The sequence below is a fragment of the Plectropomus leopardus genome, chromosome 1 (genome assembly GCF_026936395.1).
Source record: "Plectropomus leopardus strain MGB_pleo_1.0 chromosome 1, ASM2693639v1, whole genome shotgun sequence".
Lineage (NCBI taxonomy): Eukaryota > Metazoa > Chordata > Actinopteri > Perciformes > Serranidae > Plectropomus > Plectropomus leopardus.
Genome location: NC_142176.1, coordinates 11,914,842 through 11,942,189, shown reverse-complemented (window position 1 = coordinate 11,942,189; position 27,348 = coordinate 11,914,842). Strand labels below are relative to the sequence as shown.

Genomic DNA, 27,348 nt, shown 5'->3' with positions numbered 1-27,348 from the left:
CTGCAGCAGAAGGGGAGGGACCACCAAACTCATGGAAATGGTGGCACACAAAGCTGTTTCAGTTACTCAAGTGAACAAGCCAACAAGCTGGAAAATGTTTTGGTAGGCGATAATGGCGGTTGGTGGCAATGCTCTTTGTGGGTGCAGTTTGCCATTTAGAAGAAGAAAAAGAAGCATTCAGATGTTGTGAATGTCATTTCTAAAAACTGCACAATCGTTTTCGATTTGAGACGATACTACCCTGGCAGAGTTCACTCATTACACAAGTAGGTACACTGTGTACACAGTGTACTACATGTAAGAGTGCTCATGAATGTGTCTGAATTGAGACACAGCATCAGTTAGAGTGGATTCCTACTGGTCTGCCTGCCGATCTAATCTCTTCTGCCGTCACCAGCCAACCCTTTCTTCAACCCGTCTCCATCATCAGTAATCCTTGCAATAAACCTGTTAACCTTCATCTTACCCATGTCAGTGTGCTGCGTTTGGGTCCACCTTACAACAACCGAAACAGGATCCAAATAAAGAAAAAAAAAAACAATGAAAGTTAAGTTTATATACTTCGATCTGAGACATTCCCTCAGCCTGCTCATTTTCTTTTTACTCACCATTATGCCTTCGTTTTCCAGATGGGGTATTGAAGAAACAGGTAGTTAAAAACAAGCTGTCAGACACGCACATATAACATTTGTAGAGCTTTTGTATAATCTTAACACAGTTATTCCACAATGCAGTGCAGACTGTCATTTTTTGCTCCCATATAATATTTATTTAGATTAACCCTCTGAAACCTGGAGGCACATCACTTTTCTTGGGCTGTTTTCAGAAGTATTTAAACGGTTTAAGCCCTCAACAAACTGGTTTGATTTCTTTCAAAAACTTGGCAAGAAATGTTTCACAAATTGCAAAAAAGTATTGATTTGAAAAAATGTTTTTAATGAAACTAGGGAAAGAAGAAAAAGAGGAGAAAACTATTTTATCATTATTATCATAACTGCATATTTAAAATATTGTTACAAAATTATCATTATTTTTTAAGCATTTTTTCAGGTAAATTTTCAGGTAATTTTCTGCACTTGCTAATTTTTGAGCTATTTCTTTCTTCATTGCTCATTGGCTTCTTCCCATGTTTTAAAAAAAACAAAGCCATTATACTTAAGTTTCAAAGGGTTAAAATATAAACAATCACGCTATAACTTCTAAAACTGTTAAAAGGTCTACAGCACAGACATCAGCTGACTGAAAATGTCACAATGACACATCTGACCTGGCTTCCCAGATGCAGTCACACACACACGCAAAGATAAAGTAACCACGTTTATGAAGCCAAACCAACTAAAACGCACATTGAAGAAGCACACATCAGGTCACACTCAGAGACCTACATTTACACACACCTATCTTTATTACCAGCTCCCTTTAAGAGGCATCAGTCAGCAGCTCACTGAGAGCCATACAGCGAGCGATTGATGTTGTCTTCATGTGCGTGACCCCTCTTTATGCATGTTTAGTGGGTTCGTGTGGAAGAGACAATAGGGGGGAAAAGCCTGTCTGCAGGCCTGTCTACTAATCTGCTGTTGCATGCAAAAGGTGGTGTGTTAGACAACCATGAAGGTAACTTCAGATGGACAAACGGCCGCTCTGAATTACATCACTTTGTGAGGATGCCTTTGTTTCTGTGAAACCAAACACATCCACATGAATGACATGTCGAGCTGGCTGTAATTGAGACGTCTACGCAGGAAGGCGTGTTGAACTTCTGTTAGTCTCAATTTCTCCCCTTCTCGCACGATATCTCATCCATGATACCTCCCTTCCCCATTCTCCTCTCTCTCCCCCTCCATCTTTATCCTCATCACTCTGTCTCTCTGTGAGGCACAGCGCTGTGATATCCTATACAGTCTGCACTTTTGACCAACGGTCCTGGATAATGGTTTTCAGATTCTTCAAGGTGGCCTGAAACTGTGCCAGAGCTGAAAATGGAAAGCAAACACGAGTCCACCACCCTCTGTTCCTACTTAGCTCCAATGTAAGCTGATTATTCAGGTTCTTAGAAAATTCTGTCATGCTTTTTCATGTGAGACTCCCATCCTTCAATGGCCGCACAGACAGACAGAGCGTGAGTTTGTTTTATTACAGCCTGACTTTATGTAATATAGTCAACTATGGAGGAGTCAGTCATTAGTTTTAAAGAGAGGGCAGCGCTCCAAGAAATGTGTTAGTATACATACTTGTGAAACCTCTACATGTGTGAGCCATGTCTGTATGATGGCGAAGCTATTATGGGGTATCTCTGGATCAGTACACACAGTGGTGTCCATAATCTCACATGCATTATTCTGGATGCTTTAACAACCACTGCTCACATCCCACACAGCCTTGGTGTGTGGTTCCTCCGGACCACAGAAATATGTTTACTCTACCAGCCTCCTTTTTTTCAAGTCTTACAATTGTTGTGGTCTCTGCTCGAGACTTGTCTGGCAAGCACGGATCCCGCTATTGTGTTACTACTGAACAACTGAAAAGTGAAATTAAAGCTGGGATAGGCAGAAATCTGGCAAAGGGAAAAATGGCAGAATTTGAATAAACACCCTCCTCCTGCAGCTCTCTGCTCTGTGTCCTAACCCCCTCCTACCAAATGACCACAGGCATATGCGTACGCTTCCTACATTATTTGATCTTATTTCATTGTAGAGTTGCATGCAGCACATTCACTTAACACTGTCTTGCCCCACTCTCTCTCTCTGTCTGTTCATCAGACCACAAATCAGACAAGAATTAGCCATCCCAGGGCGCCTGGTGGCTCAGTGGATAGTGTGCCCTTGCCACAGTGGCCGCAGGTTCGATTCTGGACTCGGCCCTTTGCTGCAAGTCATCCCCTCTCTCTCTCCCTTTCAGACTTGTGCTATCCTATTAATTAAAACACCCCAAAAATATCTTAAAAAAAAAAAGAAAAAATAATTAGCCACTCCTTGATTCATCTTGCTTCAGCTGCTGTGGGTTGCTTTGCTGGGAGGAGAGTGGGCAGCAGAACCTTTGGTGAGCGGCTGCAGAGGCTGAATTCGGCCTCCGCAAACCCCCCAACATCCGGCAGGGTGTCGCAGCAGGCTGGTGGCCCGTGCCAGTTCTAATCTGTGAAACAGCAGCAACAGTAAGTTTGCTGATTCTGCAGGTGGTCCCCCAGACCTAGGGTGTGCGCTGGCTAGATTCAGGTTGCTAAGGCCGCTGACAGAGGGTCGGTCCCTGGAGCTGCCGCCCACTCTCAGCTCGAAATGAGGCGGAGGACAAACTGTGGTTCGATGCTCTAGCAAACATTAGCTACATAAATGTGAACCTGAAGCCAACAGCTGTGAGTGTGTAGCTCCATTTAGCAGAAAGTTAAACTATTAATAACATTTTGTCCCCATCTCTGAAACCCTCCACTGATTTTTTTTAGCTTGTTGACTTTATTCAAACAGGACAGCTCAAGCATGAAAGGGGGAGAGAGAAGGCATGACATGCAGTAAAGAGCCAAGGTCGGAGTTAAACCTGCGGCAGCTGCGGTGAGAACACAGCCTCTGTACATGGGGCGCCCACTCTACTAGGTGACCTATTGGGTGCCGACACGTGTTTTAATCCGTCTATTGTCAGACTCTCCTTAAGGCTCTCTTTTTAAGAAGTTTGTCTTCTTTTTTGGGATGCTCTGCAGTGTAGGCAGCTCTTACCAAAGCTGCAATAGCAACTTTCTCTAAAGGGACTCTCTGCCATTAAATCAGGCCGTCACTGAAGGAATGTGCCTGTGCATCTGCATTAATAGAACAGCCAGAGGGAGTGCCCTCTCTCTCAAATAACCTGTGATTAGCCAAAGTCTCCTGTCACAGGTTGGCTTTTCAAAAGCCTGAGCCCAGTGGTGCATACTTCTAGTGTTGTCTCAGGCCATTTGAGATACAATATGCTCAAAGCTTATTATGAGATTTGTGCCCAATGATGCCAAAATAATTCTACCTACCCCAGCTTTAAGGATATTGTAATGGCATGGTGATTTATTTCATTGCTTTGGAATTTGCCATGTAAAGAGCCAATGAGTCAATTTGATCAATGATACATTATCCCTGTGAGGTCCTTGGTGAGTAATCACCAATCACTGGACAGCTTGGGCTATTTTCTATAAAGTTCTAGTCAAAGTATGGCTGTCTGGGCAGGGCATTAGATCTCAGGCTTGTTAATCACCAGGGTTCATTTAAAATAAAGCAAAACCCCTAACAACAACAACAACAAAAATCCTGTAGCACGACCGTCAAGGAAAACTCTTAAGTTTGTTTCATTCAGTTTAGCTCAAAGATGTTTTGTCACTGATTAGCTGCTTCATTCTTTCAGCAATAATTCTTTTGTTCCAAGATGGACACATTAATTTCACCTTTGTAAGCATTTGCATCACCAATCAGTAATTTTATTTGTAAGTAAACTCAGTCTAGTGATGGTTCTAACTGTTTTGTTCATGTCAGTACAAAACTAGTCCTAAGTTAATTGTATCATGATTATTTGCTTTTTTTCTTAATGTTTTATTCATTTATAGCGTATAGTAGAGACAAAAATGGAAATGAAGGGAGAGAGAGATGGAGAACGACACGCCACTTAGGTCACCTGTCAGTGATGCCAATTGTAATCTCCTCTTCTATGACCCCTGCAACACTAGTCTTTGGTACAGGTGAGTAGTGTGACCACATAGAAGTCACACAGCAGAGAGGATATTGATGAGCTCTGAAACGGATTCATGCATGCATTCCACATTACAGGATCACATAGTCTATAAACTGGGGAGTATTTAATCTCCAGAATGTGAACTGGTGTGTCCAATTGCTGAGTAAGGCCAGCAGTGAGCTGGAGAGAGTCTATTCTGTTCTCTGGTTCACACGAATTGTGTAATTTTAAAGATCAAATAGAGCCAGCATTTTAGAGCATAAACAGCGCAACCAAGAAGTGATATATTTTACCAAGTATTCACATTATACAGTGGAAAATAATGTCAATTATAGCCTATAGTGTATTACTATGTACAAATGTAATGATAAATATCAACAATTTGGAGTAAGAGGCAAAATGAAGACAAAAAATTGCATGCTTAACCTTTTTTTTTTGTTTTTGTGGGGTCTAAATATTCCACCATGTGAAGCCCCTCCCCCCTCCTCCCCCTACAACACAGACCTTCTTCCACCTCACCCACCCCCGCTCTATAGGTGTGAGGTGTGTGTCTGTGTGACGGGAGCAGGGCAGGCGTTCCTGCAGTCCTCGGAGGTGATGAGGCCAGTAAATCTGCGCTGAGGGGTGGTCTCTGAGCCTGCCCCAGCCTTGGCAGGACCCCTGGGCCCAAATTGAAAGCAGACGTGTTTGGAGTTCATTCTTTGAGTTACTACTGTTCAATTGTGATTTACAAGAGTGTGTGAGATATGGAAATCTCTCACGCAACTCAAGATATGGGCTGAGTGAAAGCACATTGTGAAACAGGCCCCTCCACCCTGTGGGAAGGACTAATCTGTAAACTCATGCTATCCCTTTATTTGGCCAGGACTGTTTATTCAGTGTTTTCATCCTTTCAGCATGTCATCCCCTCAAATACAGGAACAATGTCCTCTTTCGCTAATGGAAAAAGGATGCCAGAAAGACTAGCCGTTCAAGGTTGACATAATTTTTTGGAGGGTAGCTGATCACTGAGGCAAGTATTATCCTCTATTAATCCCTAAATGACATGAAATAGTGCCTTCTTTGATAATAAATGTATACATTTGACAAAAAAACAACAACTAATAATAGAAATACCATTGCCTTCTCTTAGATAGGGTTATTACACCACCTGCACTCTTGGTCAAATAATGACTGGGGCCCCTGACCCTGAATGCAACACTTACATTTATTTATTTGGCAAATGCCTTTGTTTAAAATGACATGCAAATGGGCTATGATCAGAGCCACAACATCAAGGCTGGACCTTAATCTACAATTCTTATTTATATTTGCAAAATTTAATGAACAATACGTATAAATTACTTAACATTGCAGGAACACTGACCAGTTGAGTGACATTTTTCACTGTTATTCATACTATTTTATTTGTCAAAATGACATCAAAATTAGAACATTTTTAAACCTAATCTAATTTGGCATCAGAATTCATGCAGTTCAATGCTGATATCAGTAAATTCATTTTTTTGTGAGAGATGCTTTTATTTATTTTTTATTTAATTTTCAGACAAGTTGGATTACAAAGAAACACTACAAACAGTCCACAGTTCCTTTCACTTCCATAGTTACTGTACTGTTTAGAGTCAGACTGGACGCAAAAAGACCAAAAACTGAGGAAAAACAGTCACATTTTGTTTGATAAAAAGAGCAGCATATGGATTGGAAGACACAGATAAGCCAAAAAAGGAGCAGATATTGAAGATGGGATGATTGGTAACTAGGCTCACACTTTTTTTTGATTCATGCATCAATGTATTAACTTGTCCTGGGACTAGCTACACTATGCTGTAAAGAGAAATTACTCAATGTGTCGACTTGCACTGTCATCATTGAAAATGTGGACGTGGAAAATTACAGATGTGGAAAATTACAGATTTCAGCTTTACGTTACAAAAATTGTGAAAAAGATGAATAAAGCAATAAATTACCTCTAACCTTTTATTTTTCAATTTTACATCATCTGAATACTATTCATAGTTAGCTGGAAACATTTATTTTAAAAAAAAGTTCATCTGCCTCAATTTAGTAATTGTTTTAACATTTTACTCAAAAATGTTAACTGTTCTGCCTGTGCGTGCTTTGTTACTAAGCAGAATGGCAGTTAAGTAAATGTTTCAAGTGCTTTTTATGACTAATTCCCTACAACAGATGTCACAGGTAAACAGAAACACATGTAGGTTTGGCAGTGTGTTTCGTTCAAGTGGACGGCAGCAGCACACCTTTGGTTATATACCAGGCCAGTTCAGGACATAACTGATCTCAAAAGTTATTTCCTCTGGCCTGTGGCCTGGCCTCTTGCATGCATGTTGCCTCACATGGGTCTCCATTGGACAAACACACCCAAACACATACACACAGACAACACCCAGCAGGCTCTTTCCTCTAGACAACACCTGCTCTCCACACGAACAACCCCCGATCATCCATCTCTGTCTCGCTACAAAGCTCTCTTCCACTTATGGTAAGTGTTGGCTATCCAGGTGATAAAGGACTCTAATGAAACACAAAGAAACTCTGACCTGTGACCTTTCTAGAATAATGCACAGCCAGTGATGTTGAGTGGCACAAGATGAAGGAAAAGAGATAAAAAGGTGCGTGGAATTACAGATAGGAAAAATGGTGGAAAAACAGCGCTGATGCCATAAAAATAGAACATCGCCTAATCACCTAGCAAGTTTAACGCCATTCGCATGAGGCAGACAGAGAAACTTCCTGGCGAGTTAGCCACTATCAGGAATTCATCGGGCTAATGCGTCTGTTCTCCCTCCAACATCAGCTTCTGTTCTCAGCTCTGCTCTGCATCTCCCACCTCCACCATTAAAAAGACATCCATCCTTACAATGAGACAGAGAGGGAGGCGCGACAGAGATTGAGAGGCACCGTTATCTAAAAGCCACGGAGAGCGGTGCTTTACTTGTCGAAAATAAAACCACATGGATACATCTAATGGCCGTTTAGAAGCTTCAGCAAGTGAACACGCAAAAACACACAGATTGGCTTCCACAGGACATCTGCATAGATGATCCGCTTAGACAAACACACGGCTGATGACTAACTTGTGGATGCAAATAAACACGTAAATACCACCAAGATTATGTTCAGTGTTGAAAGCAATAGATGTAAACCTGATTAAAGATATTTGTTTTGCTCCGTGTTGAGAAATCCTTGCATATAAACTGTGTGCGAGCACACTTGTGAGTCCGTGAACTTGTCAGCCTTTTGTAATGAGGGTTATGAAAATAAAACACAAAATACTGGCACTCGTTAACTCCTGTCATAACACATGACACAGACATTCCTCTCAGAAGCTAATGAACAGTTGAGTGACTCAGTGTTATGGTTATGGCTCCACTAAAGCCAGTAGCTATGAGAAGATTAAGGAGGACTTCAGATGGATCCAAAACGAGCTCAGCCCCAGAAGGAATCTTATTTGGCCTTTCACTTGAGGGAGATTAATTCTGATCACGAGTCCTTCTTGTCTTATTATTTTACACTAATTGCCATTGTGGATAAAAAAATGAAGGACAGCTGATTAGTGTGTGTGTGTGTGCGTGCCTTCTGACTGACTGGAGGTGTCTCCCTCACTGGCCTCTCCTGCTGTCTCTATGTCTGTAACAACTCCAAACCACACCACAACTCAAGTGTTCCATACGAGTGATTCACAGAGCATTTCCTTTCTTTGTTTATTTTAGGGATTTGGTTTTTGTTTTGTTGAATCTATGTTCAGAGCACCCATTTTATGTCTGGATTCTAAAACCAATGGCAATCACATACAGTACAAGAGTGAAAAGTGGAAGTTGTGGAAGCAGTGAGCTCTAATGCGATATCGTGTGACTCTGGAAGGTGGCTGTAAACAACAATTTCTTCAGTAAAACTGGAACAGAGGTAATGATACATTGTGTGAGGGAAGTGACCACACCAAGACTGATCGCTAAAAATGTGCCCCTGCAATATCATTATTTTCCTATAGATGTTGAGTGGGCAGTCCCTATCAAGATAATTCAGCCAATGTAGTTTGAGTCACAAGTTCCTTGTCATTAGAGCCAAAGTTAGTTGCCCGTTTTCTATTGACAAGACAATTTCTAAGTGAATCTTGTCATGATGCTAAAGACACAGCAGGGCCTAAATACAGCTGAAGCTCACAAAGAGTAGCTGAACCAACCCACAATCCAATCTACAAAATTAAATGGTGGCATTGTGCCTTTCTGAACCATGGATATGTTACGTTTTTACATCACTATCACAAACTATCACAAATTTGTTGAAATATTACATTTCAACAATGCTGTGGTTACCTGAGGTTATATTTAGGCACAGAAACTACTTGGTTATGGTAAGTACAGATAATTATTTGGCTTAAAATACCCAGTTTGGGTGACACAATCACTGCTGGAAATGGCTTGTTAGAAAATGCCACGTTTGGTGACTCAATCTCCACTGAAAACACAGCGACGGCTCTCAAAAAAACTCACGCTTTTGGTGGAAACTCATTACACAAGAAAACACCCCCTTTGGTGCCACAATCCCCACTGAAAATTCAGCTGCAGCTTGTTAGAAAACCCTCTTTTAATGGTACAATGCCCCCTAAAGCAGAAATGGCTAGCTATAACACAACTGGCTTTGTTTTTTCTTAGTCTCAACAGTGGTCTCCAGTTTATCAGCTGTCTCATCTAGGTGTCTTGCCATCCACATCCCCCACACGCCCAGAACAAAAAGTCAACTTATGTATGTATTCAGAACTATGTCACATTAGAAATGTTGGTATACATATAAAAACATACAAATACAACAAGAAACACTGCCAACAAAAGGCAGGAAAGAAGAAGACAGTTAGCAAGCCTCTTGAGCTAAATACTAGATTAAAATATATTAAGGTTGTAATAAACTATATTAAAGTATATAAGTTAAAAGATAAACTGGAAGAGTGTAACTGCTGAGACTGATGTGACATGATCTGATAGAAAGGACTTATCACTCTATTGGGGTTGTTAGAACTACAGAAACAGTCACACACAGAGCTGAAATCATAACATCACATCCGGGGTAGTCTAAGTTATACTATAATCTCTAACTCAGTGCAGTCTCTTATTCTAAATTTCTTTCAAGTCTTTCGGAAAATATTAGCATGTTCCCAGGGCTTACTTATATTCCAAGACAAAACACCACCCACTGCAGTTGTTAGAAAACATGCATTAATGTCGAGAACGTCCATCCAGCCCTCCTTTTCACATCTCCTCCAATGCCAGATAGATGCCAAGTTCATTAAGTGCCCCATTTAGCCCAGTGAAGACCCACACATGCCTTTTTTTCATTACGTTAATTCACTTCTACAACACTGTGTGTTTGAATCTCACCTTATTATAATTGCACCCTGCTGTGTGAAATGCCTCCCATCACACACACTTTTTATGATTAGACTAAAATGTGAAGTGCCGCACCCAGATGAGCCATGGCATTTTATTAGCACGCTATTTACTGGTCTGTTTTTAAAAGCATGTTGTGCAGGGGTTTTATCATGTCATTATTATCATAAAATAACCTGCAGTCAAGCTGTACGGTTGGGGAAACCAGAGACAGAGGAAGACCGTGAAGTGAATAACAGGACAGAGGGAGTAATTTAGAGACTCGGAGTAATAATGAGACACTCATCTGGAAGTATTTTGTGTCAAAGAGGAAAGCAACTGTAGCTCTTAAAACGGTCATGACAGCAATCTCCTAGAGAACAGAGTGTTATCTGACGTATTAATTTCGGATAATTCTTTAAATAAAGCTCTCTTTAGAGAACACATGGCTGCTGGGAGTTATTATGACCACAATTTACTTGTTTAGACCAATTCTGATAATCAACTCACCATCAGACGATGAGATTTTTTTTTTACTTAAAATTAATAAAAATATTAACAAAAAATAGTGCATTTTGATTGCTTAAATGTATGTAATGTATACATTATAGTGTGCGTAACATGTGTAGAAAGCCACTTTTTGATGAAAAATATCTATACAGCACGGCATTGTGATATTTTATTTGGCATATCGTTATAAGGTTGCAAAGTATTGATTACTTAATTATATAAATGATCAGTATTGCAAATACAAATCTAACTTTTGGTAGCCTACTCGAATAATAAAATAAATCGCTTTATCAGTGGATACACTTTAATATTAAAAAGGATTAAACTGAGATAAAAAAAAATGAAATCTAAGATAAGAGAAATGGTGATAAAGTTTGCCTTTGGGGACATAATTTGCAGTTTGTAAAAGGTAATGACCTATAGAGTTAGGGCAGTCAGAGGAAGAGGCAACTGAGTAACTGACTGGTGGCTGAGGAGAGCAACACAATATAGCTACATGGAGTTTCTAAGTTCACTCCTTGTCATAAGCATAAATATTTTTTCCTCACAATATTACAGTTGAGATAAGTCAAAAGCAAGAGACCAAACCAAGTAAATAAAACAATAAAAACATGGGAGAGGATAAAGAAAGAAAAAGGCAGCCAAGACCTCCATGATCACAATCCTCCACCAAATCCTGGAATTCGCCATTTACCATTTTACAATTTTTCGGGGTTTTCACAATTGGTATATTTTCAAATAAACAATTTATTTGAGAAACAATTGTTCCATGAATGTTAACTGCCTCAGATTAAGACATGAAAGGTAACAAAAACTGAGCGGTGCTTTATGTGGATGAGACCACAGCAATTTAAGCTACCAGGAGTTGACTGAGCAGAGAAAAGGGCACCAAAACACCAATAAATACCAAACAAAATGCAAGGTTTCGAAAAACTTTTACCGAAAGCTTTTACCACCCACTGTTTCGCGTGATGCAGTACTTTCATGAACTGCTGTTAAAATGAAAAGTTACTATCACTAGGATGGAGTACACTCTGAAATTAGCATCTCTATGTACTGAATCCAAAATGGATTCTGAATCGGGAATAATTTTAAATTGAGAACCAATTTTGTATTGAATTGTGACCCCAAGAATCATGAGATACCAAAAGATTCACACCCCTAATGTATATGTCATTTATTAAAAAAAACTGAGCATGTAAGAAGAGAATATAAAATAACATGAGGGTTAACGACAAGGTTCTTGTCCTTGTACAACTGTAAAATACATAGAAATTGCAATTGAAAAACTACAGAATATGAAAAATGACTAACTCACACCTCAGAAAACAGCTGGTATCTTTTCGTGATGCATTTAGGCTTCAAATTGTAAATACAGCTGAATCAGAGGCTTGTATGTAAACTGTCGACTGCTCTGACTCAGAAAACTCAAAGTGCTTATTTTAGACCCTCTTTCTCTCTTAAAGCCACTAAGGCTGAGCATGTCTTCATAAGCAAGGCTCCACTTTTTCTGATACACGAACAGATATGGTGAGCAGTTAAGACTATGATCCCTGACAGCTGTTCCTGCATTAGATGGGATCAGAGTATTCCCCCGACAGCGTAGCACCACGCTGGTTCACATTCTCTAACAAGGCCGATTACACCGGCCCTAATGCACTGCAACTGCCTACGGCATCGTAAAGAGTGACTACCAACAAATCGCTGTGACACAGAAAAATTTTGAAATGTACTTCTGATATTCACTTCTATCACTTTATCATTAGCTAGTATTTACTGTCAGCTCAGGGTGGTGTTAACATCAGATCTGACAGAATATATTTCATTAAATATACTCAGGCTGCATTCAGAAGAAACTATTATTGAAGGCGACTAAAAAAATTTAGCTACCTCCATCTGACACCTCGGACCAAGCAGAGATATCAGTGACAACCTGAGCTGTGACCATGTGTCACTTTACTGCACTAACACTCAGTGTGTCAGCAGGACCCAGGAAGAGAAGCTTCAAAGAGCCGAGCAGAGTGGAAGTTTGTGGCTGTGTGTGTGTTTGTGTGTGAGAAACCGTGTATGTGTACACGTGCTGTGTTAACACAGTACTGCAAAGCCTGCGGTCACAGACAAAGCTCTACTATTCCTCTTTGTACACTACCTTAAACGGTGAGTACGGCCTAAACAATTGAAATGTTTTGTTTAAGAGAGACAATATCTAACTTGGGGAAAAAAGACACATTTGATGTGTGTGAAACAATTACAGAGACAGATGAATCTTAACTAAATGTACTGGCAGCTAAGGCATCTCTTATTTGGTGAATTTATTATTTTTTCATATTTAATTTAGTGCATGGGCCATATGATTAAATGATGATATAAACTGGAAAAAAGCAAGGCAATCCAGATGAATTAAGTATTCTGATCTGTTTCCAGAGAACTCAACTGGCTTCGGAAGCAATTCAACTGATTGATGCTATTTTATCAAAGCAAAGTTTCACCATTGTGCCATTGTGTGTGTGTTTGCACGAGCGTACAGTGTGTGTGTACAAGCGTGCGTGTGTTTGTAAGCTAGTTATTTATAGTTGGAGCTAATGTTGTGAGGCTCCATCCCTAGAGATCCCCAATTATCATGGAATTTAGAAAGCAAAAGCTAAACCCAAACAGTCTAAAACAGTGCTAAGAATAGACCGACCTTAGACATAATCCATTCTCCCAGCGTAAATGCAGTCATATCAATATAAGACAGGGTAAAGAGCACACACACACACACACACATACACACAGGGACGCACAGACACAGAGGCTCTCCTCTCTCCAGGAATGCTTTTAGAGTGTTGAGAACAGACACTGTGTGTAGGCAGATGTCTCGGCCATAATAGTGGAAACTATCATAAACTCTGGATCTAGCTTCGTGTGCTAACGCTTCAGGAGGTTCTTCAGATATAACACAGTGATAAATCACGTAGCAATAATCGGGTCTTGCACAGGAGGGGTTGGAAACAACTTGTTGAACAACTGTATCAAGTGAGCCTGCAGCCAGTGAGTTTATGTGTGATTTGCATGACAACAGTTTTATTAAAACAAAGTCCCCAGAAAGCCCTACAGCATTTTATTTCTTTCAGAAAAGCAGTAAATAAATCCCCCAAATCCTTGTGTGAATAATGCTGTTGACCCACCATGTCGGAATGAGTTAAGTTTTAAAAACAACACAGCACTTTTCTAAAAGCTAGACAAAAAACTAATAACTTTTTCTAAAATTATCTTATTATTTTATCATTTTTTAATTAAATCATGATGTTAACTAGTAAAATGGTACAATGGTGTTGGACAAGTTAGAGTAAAATCTTCTACTGACTAACTGATGTTCGTGTCACTGTGAGTTCATGCTGGATGAAGCAGGCAGACACACAGCAGGCTCTCCGACTGAAGCTGGAGGTTATTCTGAATTTGGAGTTGGAACGGGATTTGAGTTCATGGCGAGCTGTGATTGGTTTGCGTGTTACACTGCAATCATCCAAACCCTCACAGACTCTCTACTGGCTTCAACAATGTTCAACATAACATTCGACAATGGAAATCAATTAAAAGGAGTTGTAACATTTTAGATGCTGACTTCCACTCGTCAAAACAGCAAAAAACTCAGACAGAAAAAGAGAAAAGGGGGGAGAGCTAAAACAAAGTAGCGAGGCGGACTGATGGAGGTAAAGGCACTGAAATTTAAAGAGGCTCACTCACGCAGATCTAGTGAGTCTGCCTCACGGCCACTGCACTTCCTATGCTACTGTAAACTCCAGACAGAGCTGGGCCTTTGATCACTGAATGGCAGCAGGCGGCCATGCGGGCTATAAAACCAAACTACCTGCACACACACATATCTGTATCACCACACGTACTGTGGATGCACACACACACACACACACACACACGAACAAGTAAGATCTGATAAGAGCATATGCACTCAAAATGACATGTCAACTAAGGACACACATTCAGCATTCAAGGCTCTGATTCAAGGCATTCCTGTAGCCTGTTGAAGTAGACTTATGATGCTTTTGTTGTGGCATTGCATTACATTACAATTTCACTTCTACTAAAGGGACAATGTGTGAGATTTAAGGGGATTTAGTGGCTTCTAATGGTGAGGATTGCAGAGGATTGCAGATTGCAGATTGCAGATTGCATAAGCTACTGTAGAAAAAGCACAGTGCAACATGGCAATCAACAAGTTAAGGACCTATTCCCTATGTAGACATAAACGGCTTTTTCTAAGGAAACAAAAACACAACTGTTCTTATATTCAAGTGATTATACTACTTCCTTGTGTCCCATATAAATCCAAGCTATTATTGTTATCATTATTATTATTATTATTATTATACGCATAAGAAAACCTACTTGTCAAATTATATTCCATTTCTGCCAATCTATCACTCTAAATCCTACACACTGAACCTTTAAGTAAAGCTTATACAACTACAACCTCTAAAAGTAATATCTAATATAATGAAGGAAAGAAGGAAGAAAAAGTATAAGAAACAAAAGACAGCTGAAAGAACAGTGTGTCCCGATTTGTTTTGAAGAGTGCTTTAAAATTCAATATAGATGAGAGTAAGTGAGTTGGTCTTCAGGCAGATTATTTTACAGTCTCAGCTCTGATGGCAAAATCACAAATGGGTTGGACAGAATACAACAGCACAATAAATTTGACAATCAAAACAGGGGACTACTTTAGCAATGAATGCCAGTTCCTGTTACAAAGATAATTGATTCGTTCAGAGGATAAAAACCGATCTGATATGCTGTGACTCAAAGCAAAGGTCACACGGGTAAGCACAAACATCTTTTTAAAGAACAAAGTGAGCGTACAAAAACCTAATATGTTAAAAAGAATCTGAAGTCTGAAGAGTTTACAACTTCCTCGTCTCCTCTTTCCTCATCATTTGAGGGCAATGGTGCTACCCTTAACCTGTGAACTTGGGGCTGCTGTAAAGCTTGTACGAAGAGGTACATTTAACTGCTGCAATCAACTATCCCAAGAGGGGCTCCAGCTGCATGCTGTTTTCAGCTTTCAGCTACTTAAATTTATACTTCTACATTTTCACATGACTTGGTTTTTTCAATTAGGGCAGAAAAAATGTCAGACATCTCCAAGAAGCCTCATTAGACACCATTTCCTTGTTCCTGCTGATCCATCACAAATGAGGACAAGGGTCACTGACTGAACAGTTACTCATGTAGTGATACACATATACCTAAGTATATTCTTACAGGCTCCCAAACCCATACCAAATGTCATGAAAGGTTATCATGTTGATGACTGACAGTAATGAAAGTGACCTTTCCCCCAGAGCAGGGACCGGATACCTTTACTATTGAAAGAAACATTTTTGGCCCAAATGAAAAAAAAAATCTGTGTGCTGCCACAAAACATATTTGAGCCTCATAATGAAGATAACAGCCATTTAGTTGAAATTAGCCGATCAACATTGCTAATAGGTAGGTCTACATGAGCATTCGTTGATATGTTTTACCACAAGGTGGCAACACTGCTGTTGGCTTTTTATGATTATTTGGTACTTTAACTTTGCAGCGTTGGTAGTGAAGCAAACAAATCTGTCCATGCACTATCAAATTATCTATTTTCCACTGAAACTTTTTTTTTGGATTTGGAAGCCATGTTTGTCAAGCTAGGGAGACTCAAAACAAGCCATTGTTATTGAAATTTGACAAAATATAGAGAAAAGTTGTCTGACCGTAGACATATGACACATATTTTTGTTGACAAAATGCTGAAACATATTTTAAAGACGGTGTACAAGCTATACATTCATATGCCTGTACACCGTGTGATGACTCGTGTGATGAAGTGTGTTCACTTGCAGGGAACACACTTGCAGTGAGCACACCGCATCACACGAGTGTGTCAGCTGTCAGCTTGTGTGTGTGTGTGTGTGTGTGTGTGTGTGTGTGGGTGGGTTGTTTTGTTGATGTGTTTGTTCTATGTCATGGACACGCAGGAGAACAGGTAAACAGTAGACAACAGCAGGAACAGAGGTCTTTGAAAACTTTTCAGTGGTTTCTTCTCCTTATATATGTCTTACTTATTCAGTCTATCTTTCAAACTTGGTGCAGATGTATTTGGATCTGTGTTTTAGTGCTGCTTAGGAGGACATGGACTGCAGTTAGTGATGGAGCATCGTTGCATCTCAACAGTTAAAAAGCTGAAAACAGGGCGTTCACCTGGATGTTGTGTTCCCATCAGTGCCGATCGGAGGTGAATAAGGCCTACTACTACTGCAGAGTCATTTGACTAGGGTGTGAATGCCAATCGTATGCATTCTCATTGCATTAAAAAGCGGAAATTAGGCTACTAAGTGACTTAGCTGCCTAAGGCCTAAGTGCAGGGTTGGAAATTAGTACCAGCCACCAACCAAGTGCTGATAAAATATGCAAGTGGCTGCTAAATTTTCTTCACCAAGCCAAAAAACAATGGTAATCTGTTGAGTGACTGGTAGATTTTGGAATTCAGACACGGTGGCAGGTGGACTAGAATATTAATGTCCAACCCTGCCTAAGTGTCAGCTCACTTTCATCAAGTAAAAGTGGCCATGGTTTCACCTTAAGTGGAAAAAAAAAATAGACATCTCAAGGACATTATCCAGAAATTCAAAGAAGACTGAATACTCCGAGCTGCTGTTTGGCGCATAGCATAGTAAGTTGAGGTGAGGCCAACTACTCTGCTGGCTCCACCTTATTTCCCACCAAAGAAGTGTCAGTCTGCAGTCAAAGGTCAGTCCTCAAAGGGGCCACCTGTTGCCCAACTGACATGGCACTATAATCAAAAACAGATCCTTACAGGAAGTGGGCCTACATGGAGACCCTGCATTGTTTTGAGCATGACCAGGCCCAACCACTAAGGTCTCGCCTGCAATCTCCCGTAACAGCCCTGTCTACAGGAGGGGGCCCAGTTTCCCGATTCAAGGCAAGGTCATTCATTTCTGTTGGGGTCAATTTAAGGGTCCTGGAATCGTGTTGTCTGGCCTCTCTCCTGGCAGAAATGTGCCTCAGGGGGCCCTACCAGGTGCTACCTGCCCCTGACAACACAGCTCCGAGGGTCACACAAACCGCTCCAGCATGAGGAGGTGGCAATTTAAAGAGAGTGGTTCTGTAAAATTTTCACAAACTGCAGTCTTGAAAAATATTTCCTATTCAAGGCAGCGGGAGCTCAGCCCATAGGGACTTGGCTTAGGAAGTGGGGGCCGCCGGTTCAAGTCGCCGTCCAGATCAAGTATGGTGTGTGGACTAGCTGGACAAGTGACAGTTTGCTTCCTGGGCATTGTCAAGATGCCCTTAAGCAAGGCACTGAACCCCCAACTATTCGGTTAAAATAAAAAGGATTCAAACAAATTATTGCCTGTAAAGTACATGTGCATGGACTTGTATGTCAATTGATATTGAAAATCCATGATTTTGCATTCATTTTAATGTCTAGCTGTCAGGTATTTGTAATATAGTGGCTGCCTGAAGTAATTTATTGTTTCCATAGTCTATACGTCCAGAAAAACTGTGTGTTAACTGCCTCTGAGGTGATAGAAGGGACAGATGAACAGGCCTGAGTGACACCTAATAGATCAGGTCTTTACGACCCCCAGTTTAGAGATGAGAAGGCGACCTGCTGCAGCCAGAAGTCCTTCCCTCTCAGGCCTGCAGTCCTGACCTCCACAGGGGAGCACGTCATTAGGGCCCATATAAACTTTTGAAGTGGTGAGTCCAAGGAAAGGCCAGGTATGTAAAGGCAATAAATTTGACTTTAAATACAAACACGAAAAGTGAAAGAGTGCACGACCCCTGACACAGAGATGACTACTTGTGAGCAGTTATGTCTTCTGTTTTTCTCCCCTTGGATAGATACCTGCCAGCCGTAACATATTGCTTCCCACTATTACACTCAATAAGAGCAAAAACTAAAGAGCTTCTTTGAAGTTCTTTTTACTTGAGCCAATAAATCCTTACCAATGATTCAGTACAGCTAAGTAAAACCACTAATTAATTGTGACATTTGAAATGATAGGGAAAAAATTCTTTAAAGCTTTGTCATCAGAGCAAATATCACAAGCTTAATGTGAGTCATTATGAGATGCTTAAAAAGTTTAGCGCAAACCTATTCAAGTGCAAGATGTTTCTTGGAAAAGGCAGAGAGGTTGTAGTAAGTTCTGCAAGGGTGAGTGTGCATGCAAATGTTATTAAAGTATTTAGGAGTGCATACCAAGGAAAGCCTGCTATTCCTGAGAGTTTATAGCTCCCTCTCATGTCCGGTGGGTGAGTGACAGCGAGAGGCAGGCAGAGGGTGTTTCTCCATTGCATCTCAGCCAGGGACAGCTGACTGGTTGGGATCTAATTGCTCTCAAGTGAGGTCAGCAGGAGGCATTTATCTAAGCAGAGTGCACAGCAACAGTGGAAGATGCACAGAGTCAGCCTGCCAGAATCAGGGAGACATCCATGGGAATTGACAGAATCTCCAAGCTCTTGCTTAGCTTTACTGCACTACTGGGCTTGGTTTACAACTGAGACTACAGCTTTAGAATTACAGAGTCTTCAAATTAAACCTCTCTCTGAAAGGGAACACACCTTTGACAACTCCTGTCATCCCTCTGAGCACATGTAAGTCATTAAACTATTTTGTTTGTTTTTTTGTTTTTTTAAAGTAAAGAGGAATAGTTTGTTTGAAAGTACATACTGTATGTGTGCTGATGCAGAGGAGATTACAGAGCATAGACTTGTGAAGGAATCCAACAACAGTGACGCAATATTTTACTGTTCTGGGTCCATGATAGGGAGACATCTGCCTGTCAAAGTGCACCACAGAAAATTTAATTTATTCTTAGTAAATGTACAGTTCATATTTGTATGAAAACCAGAGGGTATTTGAAAGGTGTTTGTTTATGTGAGCTAATGGTGAATCTGTTTTTTTGAGACAGCTTTGACAAAAATATTTCATCGTGCAAGTGTTCTTTTAAGTTTATTTTTTCAACTGTAATCTAAAATCATATGGGTCTACCTTTTTTTATAGTGATATCCTGTATAACGTTTCCTGAACTGGATTATGACGTCCCTTTTCGGACTATGGCCCAAGAGGATGGAGCAGTCACCGCAGACCGTCACTGAGGACTAAAGAGACGTCTCATAATACCGTCACCTGTCTTCAGACCCCACTCCAGCTTAAGCCAACCCCAACAAGCTCCGCAAAGTCTCCTCCACAACCTGTCTCAAGGTCCCACTAGAAGCCCCTGCTGCAAGAACAGGGACCAACACAAGGGTCACAAGTGAGGGAGCAGGGGGTCGCCGGGCTGAGGGATAGCGCGCAATCTCTGTCTCACATTTAAGTATGTTGTTCATTGATCCCCACTGCATTGTATTATAATGCGCAAATGGATGCTGACATGGAACCTTCAAAATCTGTTCTCCGGACTCTACCTGCACGCAATTTTCCTGTTCGGCAGCGTGTGTGTGGTCTACAGTGACTGCACTCCAGAGCAACTTGCCGCCATCATGAACTGCTCCAAACACGAGCGCCACACTAGGAACTACGACTACATGGAGGGAGGGGACGTGCGCATCCGACAACTGTACAGCCGCACGCAGTGGTTCCTGACAATTGATGACTTTGGCAATATCAACGGGACTCAAGATGTCACCAACTGTTACAGTAAGGATGACTCTTTTGTTTAAGTATCATATCATGTTTTGTCAAGTTGTTCTGCATTTACTAGTGATAAAAAATGCCCAAAAATATCTTCCAAATGTGAATTAACTTGAGTTTTGGTGTGAACCTAGTCCTAGAATTTGTTATAATTCAGCCATGCAGAGTTGTGAGATCTTTCCACTGAGTCAGTAAAGAACCTTTGGCATGTCAAGGTGACAGAAGCACGTGGGAGGTGTTATTGTGCAGATCTCTCTGCAGTGTAATCACAGTGTTAATGGGTCATGCTTCTCTGTTAGAGCAGCCAAAGTGACAGAAGTAAAATGAAGCAGGTGGGAGCTTTGGCTTTTTAAACCATAACACCATGTAAACAAAAGCTGTAATGAAGTAAACTGAAGGGTCTTGGAGTGTGACGGCTGCAAGGTCCCTGAGATCTCGTACTCACGCATGTTTTACACACCTAGACATGTCAGAATGAGATCTTGGGACAAAGAACTGGCATTAATATTAGATTAGTAACTGACAGCTCACACAAAGAGAGCCACCAAAATGACCCTGATCCAAAATTACTGTGGCAAAATGTGCCATAAAGCATGCCAATTCACTACTGACTGACTAATTTTATGTAATGGCCATGGTAATTGTGATTTCACATGGTACTTTGTTAAAACTGCTTCTTGTGTATCATTGGAAATCTCTGTCACGGTGAGGATGTTTTAAGCAGATATCATTTCCTCCTATCTGACAGTGTGGTTGCAGCTGGAATGTTGGCTTGACAGGGATATGCCTCATAGAGGATGGAAAAGATGCTTGTGCAACAATTGGCAACGAAAGACAGAAAAATTGATACACCCATATGTGGCTGATAATCGCACGCTAAAAGCAGACAGCAAATTTGACCAATAAGCCTTTGAAGAGACGAGCGTGGTGCAGATATATGTGTAATAAATCAGTGAGTCATGTCTCTGGCTACAGTGAAGAAGAGTTCCTGAGAAGCTGCTTGCATAAAAGCTTTGTTTAAAAAAAAAAAAAAAACAACAAAAAACAAGAAAACAGAAAAAGACAAAGCCAAAATGAGAAACTTGGAGCTCCATTATTTTTGGCCTCCACATTCCTTGTGCCTCTGCAACACAAATATAGACTTACTTCCAGAGAACTCATCTCTTGCACCACACAAAAACTTTTTTTTACAACTTTACTGTATTTCAAGGTTTGTTTAGATCTAAAAACTAAATCTTTTTTAAAGCTTTTGTATGTGTAGAGAAATAAAATGTCTGATATTGAGCATCATAAAAAATAAACAGTTGCTGTTTCACTAATGAAAGTGGTATGGCAACAATCTCTAGGACAATTTTGTTCCGAATGTGTAAACAAATCCTCAAAAGCAAACAAACACATGTTAAGTATAAGTTAAAAGACTCACTTCTAAGAAAAAAGGAAATGGTAATCACTAACACATGTAAGTTTGTGTCAAATGGAAAGACTATGGCATGGCTTAAGCTGAGTAACAAAATGTGTTAATAATATCAATAAAAAAAAGTTGTGTTAAGCCACAGCAAAGAACAGATAAATGACTTCAAAGTCGGTAATCAACAAATTCCAAACCACAGCATGACAACTGGAAAGCAAGTAATTCAAAAGTTAGGAGACTTTATTGGTGGGTAGAAGTTTGTTTTAGTCGCGTTCTCTATTAAGTTCCTACTCAATTTTGTTGTACAGCTGTGCTATGACAATAAAGGCACTGAAATTGTAAATCACCCAGATTGTGACATAGTAGACCTGGTTTCAGGTGCAGCTAAATGGCAAAACCACAGACTGATTGTATCCTAAACCTGCCATTAAATTCAGTGTAATTTGGGAAATACCAAACAGACGTTTAGATAATGTAATGAAGATATGGAGCATTTTTTTTTAGATTCAGGGCCAATAAAGATTTGCAGCCAAAGACAACGTCAATAAAAGTCACTAAAATTTTGCTAGATATCTGGAGTTGTCAAGGCTTTTAGTTCTGAAGCAGTCAATATTAATCTCAATATTGCAACATCTTACCGGTGGCTGTAAACAATTGATTCAAACTTTGTTCAGAGAAAGTAGTATCAGGGATTGCCCACAAGTTAGTTTACTTCGCCAGAGGCTGGACAAGCCAGTGATGACAAATCTGTTCAAGCTGAGGATAGGCTGTCTGCGTCAGAGCCAAAATGTTAACAATATGTGTGTGTGCATGTGTGTGGAAATGTGTTCCATCTTTAGTAGACCAAACAACTGTAGCTGTTACATGTAATATTATGAGAATAGCACTTCCATGCTTCTTAACAACCATAAAAACACACTAATTGAAGCACACTGATTATTGAAATTAAATCCCTACCTGAGAAACAAACAGTTTCATCTACACTTTTTTAGGAAACGAACGATCAATGGTCTTAAAATGCACAGTGAGAGGTTTAAAAATTAAGATGAAGTTCTGACAATATTGATCTAAACAGCACCATAAGCCATGATAACTTAATTCAACAGTGGAACAGAAAAATATGGTTAAACAGATATGATTTGACAGTCAAAGGGCACTCCTATTAAGCCAAATATCAAGTGCGTGCAGAGCACAAACAACATTCCAAGATTGGGACGCTGCCATCTGTTTGTGATCACGCAAACACTAAAACGCAGCATGCTCAATGTCAGTTTAAAGACCTTTAATAGAGCTCTTCCCTTTTTTCTCTCTCTCTGTCTGTCAAATGAAGAATTTCTGCAAAAACAACAAAGATTTTTTTATTACCAAAAACCAATTATCTGGTTCTTGTTGGTGTCCTCAAAATGCATGTTCTTATAAATATTACTGATTCAAGTTATCATATTAGTAATTGCAGCATCATCACACACCTATGAAGGCTGAAAACATTTTGTGCATTGCCTGACAACTGGTTAAGTAAACTCACTCAATGATGCATTTCTGAGTGCAACCCTCTCATTCTATGGATAACAGCAACATTACCTTCAATTACAAGAACTAATCAAACTAGACTAATGATCAGCAGTGTGTTGGATTATATGATAAATTAAAAAGCATTCTTCCTTTTTATAGGTCCTGCAAGATAATTTGACGCCGTCAGTTTCATGGGAGGTGAAACACCATAACTCTCATTTGTTCCTAAACCAAAATAGTTAAGCACAAGTGTTTTTACTCTCCCACAGATTTGAAGAGCAGGCCTAAAACATAGCGTGCAAAGCTCATGCAAGGAGGTAGTTTCCTCAATCCCAGGAGAGAGAGGCCTAATCTGTCTCCCATATGTGCTATGGCATAGGTTGTGGCTTGTGTAATGGCCACCCAGGCCAGTTAACAAGGCTTGAATAAAGCCAGAGAGACCACAGACTGATTAACCACAGGAACCTTCATCCTGTTTCTTAATGAAGATGAATGTCGAGGGCAGAAGCGCGGAGCTGGAGTGAAGGCTGGGTGCTGACAGTGTCTTATCTTTGCTGTGATATGTCTCGTTTTGACTAACTGTGTGGATGTCTGGCAGGTATCCTGGAGATCAGGACAGTGTCCGAGGGAGGCATACTGGCTATCAAAGGAGTGAAGAGTCAGTATTATATCTCTATGAACAAGGCTGGACAGCTGCAAGGCAAGGTAATACTTTTCCTTAGTGAGAAAAGTCATACACTTCTTTCAGATGATTCATTGCCAAGCAGAAATAAAACAGTTTTTGCAAAGCATTTCTTTGAAATAACTAAGGGTGGGAGAAAAAATCAATACAGCATACTGTTGCGATAATTTGTGTGGCAGTATTGTACCAATCCAAGAAAGCCAAGTACCATTTTTTTAATTATATAAATTATTAGTATTGCACATACAAATCAAACTTTTGGTAACCTACCAAAAAAAAATAAAATCAATTTCTTTGTCAGTCCATTGAATGCATTTTTCGGCAATAAATTATTGGATAAAACAGATACTGACAAATTTTTCCTTTAGGGACATAATTTTCAGTTGAAAATAGGTAATACATTGCAATATATCGCTATATATGTTATTGCAATACTCAGCATATCTCAAAACAACATGTTTTCATCCAAACTCATCAGATACTTCCGCCATGTCAGTGGACCTTTACATCTAAATATGACGCGCTAGGTACCCTCCTGTAACTGTTGTTGATGTACAGGCATGGCATGTCAATTTACGATTGTTATATGAATCGTGTCTTTTTAAAATACACTTTTGTTTTCACAGGAAATGAACAATACACTTATAGCATAGGCAAAAGTCTTCCTTTTTTCATACATTTTCCTGTGCGCTAAAAGTACATGGTTAGGTTTAGAATGAACACATCATGGTTTGGCTTAACATTCATACAGGAAGTGATCAATGGGCTCAGGTGAAAGTCCGGGTTTTTTTGAAAACTGTTTGTTGGAACAGCAAAGACTGGTGGGGATGACTCACAGACAGCTTGTCACTAAAGCAGCCCCACCCTTAAATATACGTAACTTCGGGCATTAAGAAAATGTAAACAAGTGAGTTATAAAAAATTCACCCTCCGCACAGTTGTCATGGATGTTGAAATTAGCTATAGAGACCAAAATCTGCTTTTGCTTGAGGCTGTAAACATATTTATTTCTGCTGTAAAGTTGGGCATTTTAACATGGAAGTCTACGGGGATATGGGATAGCTTTGGCCTCGAGGTTAATTTCAAGATCCATGACAGTGTAGCAGAGGTGATTTTTTTAAATCCATTTACATTTTATTAAGGCCAAAAGTTATGTATATTTAGGGGTGGAGTTGCTTGTGTGACAGGCTGTGTGCAAGGCGTCATCATGGTCTGTAAGTCATATCCACCTCTGGCTCAGCCACAGCTCCACACTCTTGTCCAAATATGGTCACTTCTGACTCCAAAAAAACAAGATGGTGACAATCAAAATGCTGAACTTCAGTCTTCAAAACAGAGGTCTGCAAACCAACGGCTGACATCATGGTCACTATGTCCATTATTGTATACAGTCTATGGTATATCGCTGTGAAGTGTGCCTCTTTGTGGTGGCATCTGATGCTAACACTACTGACATTTGAAGAGTTGGGAGTGAGAACAGGCAACCGAAAAAGTAAAAAATCGCAATAATATTATATTGTTAATATCGTATTGTGGGGCCTCTGGTGATTCCCACACCTAGAAATAATCAAGACCAAGTATTGACAGTAAAGACAAATGCTGATTGTATTGTTTGTCTCATCCTTTACAGAGGATCTACAATGAAAACTGCAACTTCAAGGAGGTTTTCCTAGAAAACTATTTCAATGCTTACTCCTCTGTAAAGTGGACTAAAAATGGCAAAGAAATGTTCATAGCTCTGTCTCAGAAGGGACGGCCAATGCGAGGGAAGAAGACCAGAAGGGAGCATGTAGCATCTCACTTCATCCCTATAAAGTGCAGGGAGGAGGAGAGGAGGGTGGACTCATAAAAGCTAAAAAGGACTATTTGTGTATGATTTCCGTCAAATATTATATATGTTAACAGACACATGTAAACTCATTACCAACATCACGCTCCACTCTTCTCCAGTTGTAGATTAGTTATATAAGGTTCCATAATATGTTGTAATTTACACAAGCAACAGATATCAGAAGGGCACATTGAAGTATTCCAAAAATCCTCAAACAAGATGTTGAGACAAGGAAATATTTGACATAACTTCAGCTGGTAAACAAACTGTAAAATCACTACTCAATGTTATTGTTATTTTGAGTTAAATATTATATTTCCTTATAAAACAGTTAAGTGTTTTCTTATAAAACAGTAAAATGTATTATGCACAGTCGGGACTGTATCCTTTTCCAAAGATGATCTACACCCAGCCAGATGAGGAGACCTGTTTGATCAACACAAAGGTCCAGAACGGAGATTTGGCTTGACCAAGATGTGCTGAAGCAAGCTGGACTTGTCTTTTTTTACTGGTACAAGTGCTCAGAGCACACAAAACAGAGGCACAATAAACTACAATGGCATGTTCAGTAAAATTAAGTGTGTGTAGGACAATCTGTTTGTGGATGATCTGTTTTTGATCTGTCTGTTCTTCCTGCATTGAAGACCAGACTCTGGTCGAATGCATTGTAGCTGCTCACTGATTCCCTCTTCATTATCAAGGTGTGATTTTGAAATGCTAAAATATTCTGCTGCTGCTGAAAAGATATCCAGATTAAAATACAAAATGAACAACATAATAAACGTGTATGCTATGCAATCTCTTTCCATCAGAATTAACATTTACATACATTAAAAGATCACATATTTATTTATAAGGGACATTTTTTTTTTTTTTTCAAGGCATGACAAGTGAGATTTAGCCCTATTTGCACAGGTCTAATATTACTGAGGACCTAATGTGATTAATTTTTTAACCACTAGGGGGTATAAAGGACTCCAAAACAAGCTCACAGGAAATAGCCTATATGAAGTTTTGATTTATTCTAATATTCACAAGCACTTTTTCCTGCTTTGGTCTGTCAGTTTTTGAAAAAAAAAAAAAAAATCCAGCACTCACTGACTTGCTTAATGTTCTATCTTTAATCAGCAAGCCGTTATTTCACACCCAACATCTGGTAATGTACAACCTATGTCTGTGAGTCGTGTTGATTTTAGATGATTTGGCAGTACTGGCAACAATTTCATGCTACAGAAATACACTAAATTTGATGTTAATATATAAAATATTGCTTGATGCACTCCTGGGAAATTATTCTTCACATTAACCATGCCTTTATTCTGCCACGTATGAAACTATGGAGCGCAGCGGCAAACTCTGGAGTCAGATGACGAGAATTTTATCCAGCTGACACACTGTGATCATGTTCAACACTCTCAATAACTCAATGAATCAGATTTAAAACATGAAAACATTTTGTTACTATTTGCATGCCGACCATTAATAAGAAAGAGGACCTTGTTATTCGGTTAGCTTTTTAAATATCTGTAATCTCAAGTGATCTGGCCTCAATTTTGGTACATTATGAAACTGTATTACAATATTAAAAAAAAAACCCGCATGATCTGGCAATTACTGTGATTCTGATCTTATTAGAAAATGTCTGTTTGA

The 27,348-nt window shown here is 39.8% G+C and overlaps 1 protein-coding gene and 1 long non-coding RNA gene across 3 annotated transcripts in view; one reads left to right on the top strand and one right to left on the bottom strand.

Annotated features, from left to right (window-relative positions):
• The window catches only part of LOC121941545 (uncharacterized), a 43,768-nt gene that overhangs the window by 9,642 nt on the left and 6,778 nt on the right, over window positions 1–27,348 (bottom strand). The window lies entirely within an intron of this gene.
• On the top strand, window positions 18,971–26,520 carry fgf7 (fibroblast growth factor 7). The gene is made up of 4 exons (XM_042489048.2): window positions 18,971–19,223; window positions 19,633–20,268; window positions 23,784–23,890; window positions 25,498–26,520. The coding sequence occupies exons 2-4, from the start codon at window positions 19,983–19,985 to the stop codon at window positions 25,714–25,716; spliced, it is 612 nt and encodes a 203-aa protein (XP_042344982.1). The 5' UTR covers window positions 18,971–19,223; window positions 19,633–19,982; the 3' UTR covers window positions 25,717–26,520.